A 14,459-nucleotide genomic window follows, 5' to 3' on the forward strand; every position below is an offset into this window, starting at 1 on the left:
GGTAAATGTAAAATTTTAATGTACTGCAGTTCTGTATCAAACCCATTCAGTAAAGTAGCTTCAAGGCTCAAATGAAAACACGTACATCCAAATTTTCCCCAATAAAATAATTTGTGGCATCTCAAAAACAAGTAGTCTGTTACAACAGACTACTGAATATCTTTCATGGTTAACTTTTTTTTCCCTTCCTTGTCTGTCTCTCTCTTGCTAGGCACTTGTAATTCTCCTCCATGGTTGAATTTTGCTGAGCTGCCTGGGGCAGTGAACGATCCCTATCTTGTTGGGACCAAACTGAAATACTCCTGTCGCCCAGGATACATTTTGGGCTCTGGAAAGTCTCCTTTTGTTACATGTCTTGCAAATTCAACATGGTCTGTAGACCCCGAGTTTTGTGTAGGTGAGTATCTTTTTTGCTTTTCCATTTCAATTGATGTGCAAGCCATCTTGACACAGTTAGGAATCTCTCTTCTATTGGGTAAGTGGTTCACAGTTCAACACTGGTCTTCATAAACACTTTCTAAATACCTTTTGGACAGTTCTTTGTTATTAGTAGTTGACTTTAAAAAAAAAATAGCAGAACACCTTCCCTATCTTTGTAGGCTACTTTAAGAGCAGCTAAAATACAAAATTTCAGTAACTTCAGCCTTCTGTGCTGAATACTCTCCTCTTAATCCTATTGAGGACTACGTTTACCACATTTCTTCCTGGTTTTTAGGCTGTGTGCTGAATATTTGCCTTTCTAGAACATCAATATCTTGTTATGTAATAGTAGATCTGCACTATTCTTAAGTTTAGATCTTCTCTACCAGAAACCCCACTGTCCACACAATGTTCTTGTGACTGGGAGGCATTCAGTGAACAGCAGTCAAGTTACTGGAATTTGATACTCTACCTATGCTGGTCAGCCTTAAATGGAGGTATAAAATAAAGGACATCTAAGCTTTAACCCTCTTTAGTTTCCCTAATGATCTTGGTTCTTACCATGTCACATCTTTTAACTTTATTGAAGTGGATGCCACAGAACACTGGACAAGTACAGCTTGGTGCGGTTAAATTAATCGTGTTCATAGTATTTCCTGTTAGTATAGGGAGCATCACAAATAGTGCAATAAAGTGAAACACTTTGGTGTGGTAAGTGTCTGTCGTCTTCTTTTTTTTTTTTTTTTTTAAATGTGTAGTTGCTGTACCCCGATAACAAATTGTAGGATTTAGCCATACTGAATTCACTGTACTAAAAGTAAACCCAGTATTGAATAATGTGTTACAAACTTGGTCAAAATACTAATTCATAACAACTTAGAGAATACTTCTTCTCTTGGCTTCATTGCTAAGAGTACAATAAGATTTTTGCAAGTTTCCTCATCTTAAGACTACATATGCTATATTCCATGCAGAAGTCCCTAGTAAACACAGTACTACAGTAACTAGTAAGGATATATACAGTTGGCTACTGATGAACCTTAAGTCTGCCTTCTTGTGACCTATGATTTAATTTGTCATATTGAATACTGATGGGACTTTCTTGAATAGCCTTAGATGCACCTACTCTCATCTGCTGGCTTGAGAAAATACTTAATTTATAGGCCCTGATTCAGCAAAGTACTTAATGCGTTCTTAAGTCCCAGTGACTTCAGCGGGACTTGTTTTGCTGAATTGATCAGGCCTTAGTAAATAGGTCACAATTTTTACATGCCTTGTCTGCACTGAATTTTTTTTCTCCCAGTACAGTCATAAAGCTAGCACTTTTTATCTTTGCATGGATACAGTATATCTATATTGAACTCCATAGAGATACGGTGAATTTTTTATACAGTTCATTCTTCACAAAGTCCTGTGGCACCTTTAAGACTAACAGATGTATTGGAGCATAAGCTTTCGTGTGTCTGACAAAGTGGGTGTTCACGAACGAAAGCTTGTGCTTCAATACATCCATTAGTCTTAAAGCTGCCACAGGGCACTCTGCTGCCTTTTACAGATCCAGACTAACACGACTACCCCTCTGATACTAGTTCATTCCTCATGGGAATAAGTCTACTGCGGGAGAAAGCATCACAAATAACTCTCGGGTAGGAGTAAAGAAAAGCTCTACCACTGAGCTTGACTGAGGAATGTGCAGTTCTTACTATCTCAAATCAGGATTCATGTACAAAGAAAATTAATAACAAATATTTACAAAATGCATAACAAGCCTGTAGAACATCTTTGCCTCCATTTTGTGGCAGTAACATGGTAGGAGTCAAAAAAGGATGAGACGCTTAGAACCTGGTCTGGCAAACACAAATGTGCTTTATATTGCTTGTGTAAATAGTCCGCTGCATCATAGACTTAATGCTAGAAGGGATTGTTACATCATAGGCTACTTACATTTCACCAGGTTAACCTTTACTGAGCCCAAAAACTTGCATTTGACTAAAGCATATCTTCTAGAGAGACATCCAGTCTTGATTTGTAGACTTGCAGAGACTGAGAATCTGCCGTTTCCTCCTTTGGTAATTTTGTTCCCATGGTTAGTCACCCTCTCTAAACACTTCTTTGCCTTTTATTTCCATTTTGAATTTGTCCGGCTTCACTTTCTGGTTTCTGGTTCTTGTTCTACTTTTCTCTGCTAAGTTAAAGAGCCCTTCAGTACCTGTTATCTTCTCCTTGTGAAGGACCTTAGCGACTGTAATCAAGTCGCCTCACAATCTCTCTTGATAAACTAAAGAAACTGTGCTCTTTAAGTCTCTCACTGTGTGGCATTTTCTCAGGCCCATGAATATGTTTTTGTGGCTCTTGTCTGCACCATCTCCAATTTTTCAACATCATTTTGAAAATGTGGACACCACAACTGGGTTCAGTATTCCCGTATGGGTCTTAGCAATGTATACAGCATTGCTATCACCTCCCTATTCCTGTTCCTCTGTTAATACATCAAGGATTGCATTAGCCCTTTTTGCCCTAGGATCCCGCTGAGAGCTCATGTTCAGTTCATTATCTGCTGTGACCTCAATCCCGTTCAGACTTGCTGCTTCCCAGGACTTGCTGCTTCCCATTGATGACTGCTCTTTGAGATGTCAGTTAGCCAGTGGTTGTCTGAAGTGGTGGTGTAGCCATGTCAGTCCCACGGTATTAGCGAGACAAGTGGATGAGATAATATTTATTGAACCAACTTCTGTTGGTGAGAGAGACAAGCTTTCGAGCTTATACTTCACTCTTCTTGGTCTGGGAAATGTATTCCAAACCTGAAGAAGAGCACTGTGTGAGACTGGAAGTTTCTCACGAACAGAAATTGGTTCAGTAAAAGATATTACCTCACCCTCTTAGCCAATACTTAGTCCATTTAACTTGTGCTCTGTTGATACTGAAGTTTTTAATTTTTTAATTAGAATGTTGTGTGGTACTAAGTCAAACATTTTACAAAAGTCTAGGTGTATTATGTCACTTACATTTATCAAACAAATTTGTAACTTCAAAGAATAAGGTTGCGTTTATCAAACAAACCTAATTGTCCATAAAACCATATTGATTGATATGAATTATATTTCTGTTCTTAATTCTTTCTGAATTGGGCAATTTTTGCCCTGCATTGCACAAGAGGTCAGAATCAATTTGCCCTTGGAATTGATGAATCCCACAATACCTTTTAAATTATTATGCCTGTGAGTGAGACCATATTAACTAGTGTTACCTGGGTCATTCTGCTTGCCCTTTTCGAATACTGGCACAAGATCAGCGGTCTTCCATTCTTCTTGAATTTCCTGTTGTTCTAAGATTTATTAGAAGTTAATTAGTGGGCTAGAGATCTCCTTGGCCAATGTTTTAGGACGCTTGTTATCCCAAGAGTGCAAGTTATCCCAAGAGTTTGATTTAACAATGTCTATCCCTAGCAATGTCTATCCCTACACAGTTTAACTTGCTCCTTAATTATTAATAGACATGAAAGTACTTCATCATATTCTTGTGATGAGACTGTTGTCATTCTTCTTTCCAAATACAAAAGAGAAATATTTCCTGAACACTGCTGCCTTTTCTGCATCATAATTGTTTTACCATCTCTGCTTAGTAACAGGTGTGTACCATTAGAAGGCACAGTATACTCAATGTATCATCCAAATTAATGAGACTCTGTCACCCCTGCCCTGAAATCTGGGTGCCTGTTACAATGCTTTACTGCTGTAGCCTCCAGTTTGGGGATGGCTCAAAAACAGCCTCCAATGTGCAAATCCGTCTCAGCCAGCCATACCTTGGCTCTCAGCAGCCTTGGTTATACTGCAGGGTGACCCCAACAAACTCTTAGTATTCGTTTTGTTTTTTCCCCTCCAGAAATATACATCTTGTATTGCCCAGCCCTCTCCTGGACAATACAAATTCATATCAAGTCTGTATTTCTTCGATAGAAATAATATGCTCACATCTTGCTACCCAAATAGTTTCACAGACACTTCAATTTAAACACACTGGATTATATCAAACCAGTTTATTAATTAAAAAGAGATTTTAAATGAATGCAAGTAATGAGGCATAAGTCCAGAATGGTTACAGGAGACGTCAAAATAAAACACAACTGGTGTCCAAGTTAACAAACTGTGGTACGTTCAAAATAAAGGTTTTCTTTCCACATACTCTCGGCAGTCTTACTGACCCAACTTCAGGTGAGGACCCCTTCTTCAGCTTAGTGGCTGCTTCCTTTGTCTCTTCTAGTGCAGTGATTCGATGGATGGAGTGAGAGGGAGATGCGGTACCTTAGAGTGTTTGTCCCTTTTTTTTTTTTTTTTTTTTTTTTTAAATATAAAGTGTCAATCCTGCTCCTTGGAAAACATTCCCAGCTGCCAAAAATATCTACCATGCTGCTGTTCCTCACCTCTTTGGAGGTTTTTTGTTTTTTGTTTTATTCCAACTTGATGACTGCTTAAATGCAAATTAAACAGCACACATTCCTTTGAGACAGAGCTGTTTTGCCAGCTTGTGCTGTGGTTTTCAACATGAGTTAACATTATACAGGGAAATCTTATAACTTCACATATGGTGTTTGTCATACATTTTATCAGGACAATATTGACTAGTAAACTATACATTTTCAGATGATATCTCACAAGGCATGTTTTGTACAAAGATTATTACAGCAGTGTGAACAGGGGTACATTGTCTTACAGTAGGATTTCTTTTGTTCCTAAGGAACTTTAAAACCTTCTCCTTATTCTCTGTAACCATGCCAGTTGTGACTCTTCCGCAGATGTCTTTAGCTTCCCCCATATCAATTTTTACATTTCATAACTTATGCCATCTATCCTTTTTTTTCCATGTATTATGTTGCTTTTTATTTGTAATTGCTGCCAGTTGAGGTCAATGGGTTTACCCACGTGAATATGGTTCTGCATATGAGTTTTCAGGATCTGGGCCTTAACATGTACAATATGAATATTTGCACTTGTACTAAATCTGCAAGGGGATCTTAATTCTCTTGAATCGGGATATGAGGCAACCGCTGTCCATGTGGGATTAGGAAGCATCAACCCACTTCCACTTCTCCTCACTTCCCCTGAGCATGTTACAAAATTATCCATAATGTGGGTTTTAAGATGTCCTCTGTAGCCTTCAGTGCTGACTCCTGTTGTAAAGGACAGAGAATGGATCTAAGATCATTGGCTTTGATCTGCCATTGTATTTGCTCTGTTATGGGGTGCAAGTTAGCATATCCCCTTTTTCCCATTAAGGTAATATGAGATAATGCTAATATTAGCCTTGTTCTCTTCTAGGAAGACCATGTAAACCACTGGAACTAGAAAATGGCAGGGTTGATTTAACTGATCTCCGGTTTGGTGCAACAGCAACCTTCTCCTGTAATGAAGGGTGAGTGGCAAATTGCTTCTTTTGACTAATTAACAGAACCTAAACTGGTGTAAAAGTGCTGCAGAAGTCTGGCAAAATGAGAGTAGGAAGCCTGCGTAACTTCACGAACAGAAGTGAGTGTTGTGCTATAAATCTGTAGCCATGGACTGGGCCCTTGTTAAGAATTACACCTGTGATTTTCAAAGGAGTTGAAGGAAGAGAGCCACCCTGCTATGGTTGTCATGCAGTGGGAGATGGGCACCTAACTTACTCAGGTGCTTTTGGAGATCCCAGCCTAGAGCCCTCAGGAGAGCCCACAGGTAAGTGGGGAACAAGACCTGGGAGATGGGTTGGAAACAAGAGGGAGCATGGGCTATAATGGCAGAGAGGAAGGAGGGTCAGGGCAAAGCTGGGAGGCAAGATCAAACCAGTATCTTAGATGCCTTTATACAAATGCAAGAAGTATGGGTAATAAGCAGGAAGAACTGGAAGTGCTAATAAATAAATACAACTATGACATTATTGGCATTACTGAAACTTGGTGGGATAATACACATGACTAGAATGTTGGTGTGGATGGGTATAGTTTGCTCAGGAAGGATAGACAGGGGGAAAAGGGAGGAGGTGTTGCCTTCTATATTAAAAATGTACACACTTGGACTGAGGTGGAGACGAACATAGGAGACGGAAGGGTGGAGAGTCTCTGGGTTAGGCTAAAAGGGGTAAAAAACACAGGTGATGTCGTGCTGGGAGTCTATTACAGGCCACCTAATCAGGTGGAAGAGGTGGATGAGGCTTTTTTCAAACAACTAACAAAATCATCCAAAGCCCAAGATTTGGTGGTGATGGGGGACTTCAACTATCCAGATATATGTTGGGAAAATAACACCGCAGGGCACAGACTATCCAATAAGTTCCTGGACTGCATTGCAGACAACTTTTTATTTCAGAAAGTTGAAAAAGCTACTGGGGGGAAGCTGTTCTAGACTTGATTTTAACAAATAGGGAGGAACTTGTTGAGAATTTGAAAGTAGAAGGAAGCTTGGGTGAAAGTGATCATGAAATCATAGAATTTGCAATTCTAAGGAAGGGGTAGAAGGGAGTACAGCAGAATAGAGAAAATGGATTTCAGGAAGGCAGATTTTGGTAAGCTCAGAGAGCTGATAGGCAAGGTCCCATGGGAATTAAGACTGAGGGGAAAAACAACTGAGGAAAGCTGGCAGTTTTTCAAAGGGACGCTATTAAGGGCCCAAAAGCAAGTTATTCCGATGGTTAGGAAAGATAGAAAATGTGGCAAAAGACCACCTTAGCTTACCCTTGAGATCTTGCGTGACCTACAAAATAAAAAGGTGTCATATAAAAACTGGAAACTAGGTCAGATCACGAAGGATGAATATAGGCAAATAACACAGGAATGCAGAGGCAAGATTAGAAAAGCAAAGGCACAAAATGAACTCAAACTAGCTATGGGAATAAAGGGAAACAAGAAGACTTTTTATCAATACATTAGAAGCAAGAGGAAGACTAAGGACAGGGTAGGCCCACTGCTCAATGAGGAGGGGGAAACAGTAACGGGAGACTTGAAAATGGCAGAGATGCTTAATGACTTCTTTGTTTCGGTCTTCACTGAGAAGTCTGAAGGAATGTCTAGTATAGTGAATGCTTACGGGAAGAGGGTAGGTTTAGAAGAGAAAATAAGGAAAGAGCAAGTAAAAAATCACTTAGAAAAGTTAGATGCCTGCAAGTCACCAGGGCCTGATGAAATGCATCCTAGAATACTCAAGGAGTTAATAGAAGAGGTATCTGAGCCTCTAGCTATTATCTTTGGGAAATCATGGGAGACGGGGGAGATTCCAGAAGACTGGAAGGGGGCAAATATAGTGCCCATCTATAAAAAGGGAAATAAAAACAACCCAGGAAACTACAGACCAGTTAGTTTAACTTCTGTGCCAGGGAAGATAATGGAGCAGGTAATTAAAGAAATAATCTGCAAACACTTGGAAGGTGGTAAGGTGATAGGGAATAGCCAGCATGGATTTGTAAAGAACAAATCGTGTCAAACTAATCTGATAGCGTTCTTTGATAGGATAACGAGCCTTGTGGATAAGGGAGAAGCGGTGGATGTGATATACCTAGACTTTAGTAATGCATTTGATACGGTCTCGCATGATATTCTTATAGATAAGCTGGGAAAGTACAATTTAGATGGGGCTACTATAAGGTGGGTGCGTAACTGGCTGGATAACCGTACTCAGAGAGTAGTTGTTAATGGCTCCCAATCCTGCTGGAAAGGTATAACAAGTGGGGTTCCGCAGAGGTCTGTTTTGGGACCGGTTCTGTTCAATATCTTCATCAACGATTTAGATGTTGGCATAGAAAGTACTCTTATTAAGTTTGCAGATGATACCAAACTGGGAGGGATTGCAACTGCTTTGGAGGACAAGGTCAAAATTCAAAATGATCTGGACAAATTGGAGAAATGGTCTGAGGTAAACAGGATGAAGTTCAATAAAGATAAATGCAAAGTGCTCCACTTAGGAAGGAACAATCAGTTTCACACATACAGAATGGGAAGAGACTGTCTAGGAAGGAGTACGGCAGAAAGGGATCTAGGGGTCATAGTGGACCACAAGCTTAATATGAGTCAACAGTGTGATACTGTTGCAAAAAAAGCAAACGTGATTCTGGGATGCATTAACAGGTGTGTTGTAAACAAGACCCGAGAAGTCATTCTTCCGCTTTACTCTGCGCTGGTTAGGCCTCAACTGGAGTATTGTGTCCAGTTGTGGGCACCGCATTTCAAGAAAGATGTGGAGAAATTGGAGCAGGTCCAGAGAAGAGCAACAAGAATGATTAAAGGTCTTGAGAACATGACCTATGAAGGAAGGCTGAAGGAATTGGGTTTGTTTAGTTTGGAAAAGAGAAGACTGAGAGGGGACATGATACCTGAAAATTGCTATCTAAAAGGGTGTCATCAGGAGGAGGGAGAAAACTTGTTCACCTTAGCCTCCAATGATAGAACAAGAAGCAATGGGCTTAAACTGCAGCAAGGGAGATTTAGATTGGACATTAGGAAAAAGTTCCTAACTATCAGGGTAGTTAAACACTGGAATAGATTGCCTAGGGAAGTTGTGGAATCTCCATCTCTGGAGATATTTAAGAGTAGGTTAGATAAATGTCTATTAGGGATGGTCTAGACAGTGTTTGGTCCTGCCGTGAGGGCAGGGGACTGGACTCGATGACCTCTTGAGGTCCCTTCCAGTCCTAGAGTCTGAGTCTATGAGATCATCCAGCAGGGGTCGGGTTATGAGACTGAGAGTCCCACCTCAGGGGTCATGTGGCACTTACTGAGGCGTGCCATCCTTCCCTTGTTACAGGGGTTTGTGTCTGAGTCCTGGGAGCTAGTGGCAGAATATTGCCGTAAAATGCCACATCAAGTAGAAGCAGACCTCTTCCTGCTCTACCATAGCAAACATGTCTGTCCCTCCCTTATAGTTGTCAATATTACCCAGTATAGCCTCAAGTGCGGTTATTCGTATGAGTTATGTTGCCAAGCCTTGGGGAATCAAAAATAGCTTGTGGCTTCATTACACTGAGCAGCTGTGTGTTGGATTTTTGAGGTCTCAAAGTTTTTAAGTCCAGAAGGGAGCACCAGATCCTCTAGTCTGACCTCTTGTATATCACAGGCCACCAAAATTTCCCAGGGGCTCACATACTAAACTCAACCAAAATTAGTCTAAAATACTACAGTCCACAGGAGTGTAGACCATGGGCAGAGACTTGGAGGTGCACGAATTCTTCGGGCCTTTTCATGGCAGGGAAGTGTTGAAATGAGATAATCCTGGCAAGTGACCTGCACTTACATGCTACAGAGGAAGGCAAGAAACCCCCCAATGTCACTGCCAATCTAATGTGGGGGAAATTTTCTTAACAACCCCACATACTAGAGCCGGAGCATGTGAGCAAGAACCAGCAAGCCAAGCACTGAGGTGAGAATCCTTGATGCCACCTCAGACTCCTGGCCTGCTCCATCCAATGTCCCATCTTCAGCCATGGCCATCCCTGATGGTTCAAAGGAAGGAGATAAAAGAAACCAACTCAGAATGCATTGGGTGGGGAATCCCTTCCTGACTGCAGCAGGGGACTGGCTGAAATCCTGAATCGTGAGCCTTTAGGAACATAACACGTACACTGGAAACAAACTCCAGGGTTGCTGAATTGTGCAGGCCTATGAGGTCTCTGGGTTTAATGACACTGGTTAGATCTTGGACAGTTAAGATGCTTGAATTTTGAATATGGAACAGGGAGATGGCAAGTGGGTGACAGCTCAGGGCAGCTGTCTTGTCTTCCATTGCTGCTGTCGTCAGGTTGTTTTAGTTTGTAAAACAGAATTACACCCAATCACCTGCTGCCGTCTGTTCTCTCACTCACTGTTCCCTGCCTTCACAAGAGATTGATGTGAAAGAACTTACAGAAATCAATTTAATGGAATGGTTCATGTGTTCTGTATTGAACACCAAGTGTAAGCTTTGCCAGTATGTTCGCAACTTTGTGTGCTGGGTTTAGCTGGACGTTCAGCTAAATGGACTTGGAAATGCAGTGCTTCTGGCTGCCCAGCAGGGGCAGCATTGGTTAAAGTAGGAGAAAAAGCAATGAGAGCTGCTTCAGCTGAGCCAGCCTGACACAACAGGGCAGAGAAGTTTTTAGTTCTTATGCAGAGAAAAGCAGAGTAATTCTAAGGCGCAAAATGCCAGCAGCTCAAACGCTTCCTCCTACATGTCAGAAACGTAGTATGAGACATGGCCTCCTACTCAGCAAGTCCAAACTCTTTTTCCATGTCAAAACACTGAGCAGTGATTCATAAAATAACTAGTTTTCTGCGTATTTGAAAAGTTCTGAAGCAGAGGTGATAGGGCCTTCTTCAACCTATTGGCGACAGAAGTACAAAAATTTCTGATTTAGAAGAGGAGTAATTTTGTTCCCCTTTGCTGAGGATTAACAAATATTCCTAAGCATCTGATAAGCATAGCCCAGAAGCGAGGACTTCTCTCCTGCTAACTCTCTTGGGAGTTGTATCCTCTGGTAATTAGCTCTTTATTGCCTTTAACTATACAGGGCTTGGTCTTCATGTACAGAGGCGCAGCTGTGCCGCTGTACTGTTGTGTGTGTATATATAAAGCTGCTCCTATATTTATGGGAGAGTCTCTCCTATCAGCATAATTAATCCAATTCTCCAAGAGGCAGTAGTTACGTTGGTGGGAGTTCTCCTGTCAACATAGACAGCGCTATGTACAGGAGAGGGTGGGGGTTAGGCCAGTATAACTATCACTCAAAGGTATGGATTTTTCACACCCACTGAGCAAGGTAGTTGTACCGATATAGATGTGTAGTGTAGATCTGGCCTCAGTGTTCACTGGTCCTATGGTGTTAGATGTATCCGTTTTTCAGTGGTTTGTCTCCACCTACTGCAGAAAGAAACCATGTTCCATCTTTCTGGACTGTTAATTAGTTCTTTACTTACATGAGTAACAAACTTGAACCTTTTTTTTTTTTCTTTTAGGTACAGATTAATTGGAACGACTTCTGCCAAATGTGTGGTTGCAGGAACTGGAGTTGATTGGGATAAGGAGCTTCCACTTTGCCAAGGTAAACTAATCTAATGGTTTTAAGAAGGGTTCGTGTCTGGAGATGATGCAGCATAGCTAGTGCTTCAGAAGAGTCTTTGTTCTTACTTTGGCATTTAATCCAAAGGACAGTTTTGAGAGGGGCGGAATGAAATCGTATTGTGGTTCGCCGTGGTGTTCGGATGACTCCTACAGAATCAAAAAAAAAAACAACAATTATTTTTAAGTCCCTTCTAGATTGTTCACCTGGCACTGTTTAATGTACACAATACAACAGGCCTTATGGCTCCTCCTCACTATTGTATCTGTGTAGTCCTGCTGCTCACTAAGTAAAAGGCATGGTAATGACTTCAAGAAGTTCTGAGCCTTCCCAAATCTGGCTAGTCTAGAATCGGCTGCTGCTACCAGAAATGTCCTAGCTTAGTTTTCTGCTGGTAGAACAACACTACATCTAGAGATGCTGGGCAAGAGGTTCTGGTTCCATGAGGCTAATGTTGGGGATGGGCATGCTCTGGTAACAAAAGGAACAAAAGATACTTATGGTGAGTTGGAAGAACTGTGTTTTTGGTTCTTTAAAGCTTCCAGACTTTTTTAAAGTCATCTTCCAGATCTGGTATTTTATGGAGCATCCTCCTTGAGCAATGGACGTACTGGATTGGGTCAAGCCTAAAAGCAGAAAAACCTTCAGAACCTGATAGAGGTCTTGCTTCAAATGTTAAAATGCAACATTAAGTACCCTTCCATATGGCTAAATAACTTTCTGGGGGGATCTGAGACAACTTTCTTAGTGAAACTCTCTTCAGTTCACCTTCAACGTAACCTTTAATTTTCATGTTGACATTCTTTGCTTCAGCAATACCTTGTCTTCCACCTCCTGATATCACCCATGGATCCCATACTGGTCAGGGTGAAGAGTTTTTCTTTGGCTCAGCAGTAATTTACAAATGTGACCAGGGCTTCTCCCTTATTGGAAATGCCTCCATTCATTGTACAACGAAAGATAATAATGGAGAGTGGAGTGGGCCTGCCCCTGAATGCAAAGGTTAGTAGCGTCTGTTTTTATCCTTGTCTTAGCCTACGATCTCTGCCAGGAAGAACTATATTTTGATTGCTAAGTAAACCCATAAACCTGGGCAAGTTTAGTTAGTGCTTAGTCCCCCTAATACGTATCATGGAAACTAGTTACTGTTGGAAAAGTGAAGAATGATGGACACTTCATAAATCATTCCTGGAAACAGTTTTGCCTCTAATACATCTTGTATTTTTTGTCTCCCTTCAGTGTTTCAAGACTGCAGTTAATTCTCATGTCACAAACAGTTGACATTAGATGGAGATAAACTCTTAAACTAAGGTTTTGCTTTTATGCCAGTACCCTACTAGTCAGTGCTAAAGGGGATGGGAGGGGAGAGAGAGAGGCTTACAAACAGGATTGTTTGGAAACCATTGTGACGGGTTAGATCACAGAACAACCCCCCCTTGAGAGCTGCACCTGATGTGCCAAGACTACCTCTACCCCTGCTTTTCCTGCCAGCTCAGGACCCCAGCACCCTGTCTTGCTTAGCCAGATGCTCCCGTCTGCTCCAGCAAAGACCCAAGGTCTGAATTACTTGCCCCAGAGCTGCAGGTTTAAAGAAGTGTTCCTGTCTTTAACACTCAGATGCCCAGCTCCCAATGGGGTTTAAACCTAAATAAATCCGTTTTACCCTGATTAAACTTATACAAAGTAAACTCATAAATTGTTCGCCCTCTAATACTGATAGAGAGAAATGCACAGTTGTTTGCTCCCCATGTATTAATACATACTCTGAGTTAAAATAACTTTTTACTTATTAAATACAAAAAGTAGGATTTAAGTGGTTCCAAGTAGTAACAGACAGAACAAAGTCACCAAGCAAAATAAAATAAAATGCACAAATCTATGTCTAATCAAACTGAATACAGATCAGCTCACCTTCAGAGATGCTTCAGTAAGTTTTTTTTCCTCAGACTGGACACCTTCCAGCTCTGGGCACAATTCTTTCCCCTGGTGCAGCTCTTGTTCCAGCTCAGGTGGTAGCTAGGGGATTCTTCATGATGGCTTCTCCTCTCTTGTTCTGTTCCACCCCTGTATATATCTTTTGCATAAGGCGGGAATCCTTTGTCCCTCTCTGGGTTCCCACGCCCTCTTTCTCAATAGAAAGACACCAAGGGTATGGCTACATTTGGAATTTCAAAGCGCTGCCCCGGCAGTGCTGCGAAGTGTGAGTGTAGTCAGAGCGGCAGCGCTGGGAGAGAGCTCTCCCAGCGCTGCATGTAAACCACATCCCTTACGGGTGTAGCGTGCAGCGCTGGGAGCCGCGCTCCTAGCGCTGCTGCCCTGATTACACTGACGCTTTACAGCGCTGTATCTTGCAGCGCTCAGGGGGGTGTTTTTTCACACCCCAGTTGCAGCGCTGTAAAGTGTGAGTGTAGCCAAGGCTTATGTTAAAGATGGAGTCCAGTTCAGGTGACATGATCACATGTTACTGCAAGACTTCATTACCCACTTGCCAATGTGCACACATACAGGAGACTTACAGGTAAAACAGCCATTTGCAGTCAGTTATCCTGGTTAATGGGAGTCATCAAGATTCCAAACCATCATTAATGGCCCACACTTTGCATAATTACAATAGGTCTTCAGAGTTGTATTTCATATTTCTAGTTTCAGATACAAGGGTGGTACATTTATACAAAAAGGATGATCACACTCAGTAGATTATAAGCTTTGTAATGATACCTTACAAGAGACCTTTTTGCATGAAGCATATTCCAGTTGCATTATGTTCACTCACTAGCATATTTTTATAAAATCATATAGACTGCAACATCACAACCATATTTTTCAGAACTCTCTGGGAGGGCTCCTTGGCAGTGAAGGCTCATGCTTCTGAGAGTTCATATCACAGCCATAAAGTTCTTAGGAGGGGGAAATAAAGGTCGTTGTACAATCCTCATTTGGGTGACGGCAGTGCTCACACATACTATTACATTTAGCTAACCATGTGT

At 41.4% G+C, this 14,459-nt stretch overlaps 1 protein-coding gene across 1 annotated transcript in view; it reads left to right on the forward strand.

The window, feature by feature from the left end:
* LOC115651277 (complement receptor type 2-like) overlaps positions 1-14,459 on the forward strand; it is an 87,307-nt gene that overhangs the window by 51,238 nt on the left and 21,610 nt on the right. Inside the window, exons 14-17 of the mRNA XM_030562216.1 lie at positions 212-397; positions 5,736-5,829; positions 11,369-11,454; positions 12,286-12,474. Of these exons, the coding sequence (XP_030418076.1) occupies positions 212-397; positions 5,736-5,829; positions 11,369-11,454; positions 12,286-12,474 (555 nt within the window). The remainder of the gene's footprint in view (positions 1-211; positions 398-5,735; positions 5,830-11,368; positions 11,455-12,285; positions 12,475-14,459) is intronic.

This window comes from Gopherus evgoodei, chromosome 4 (genome assembly GCF_007399415.2).
Source record: "Gopherus evgoodei ecotype Sinaloan lineage chromosome 4, rGopEvg1_v1.p, whole genome shotgun sequence".
NCBI classification, from domain to species: Eukaryota; Metazoa; Chordata; order Testudines; family Testudinidae; genus Gopherus; species Gopherus evgoodei.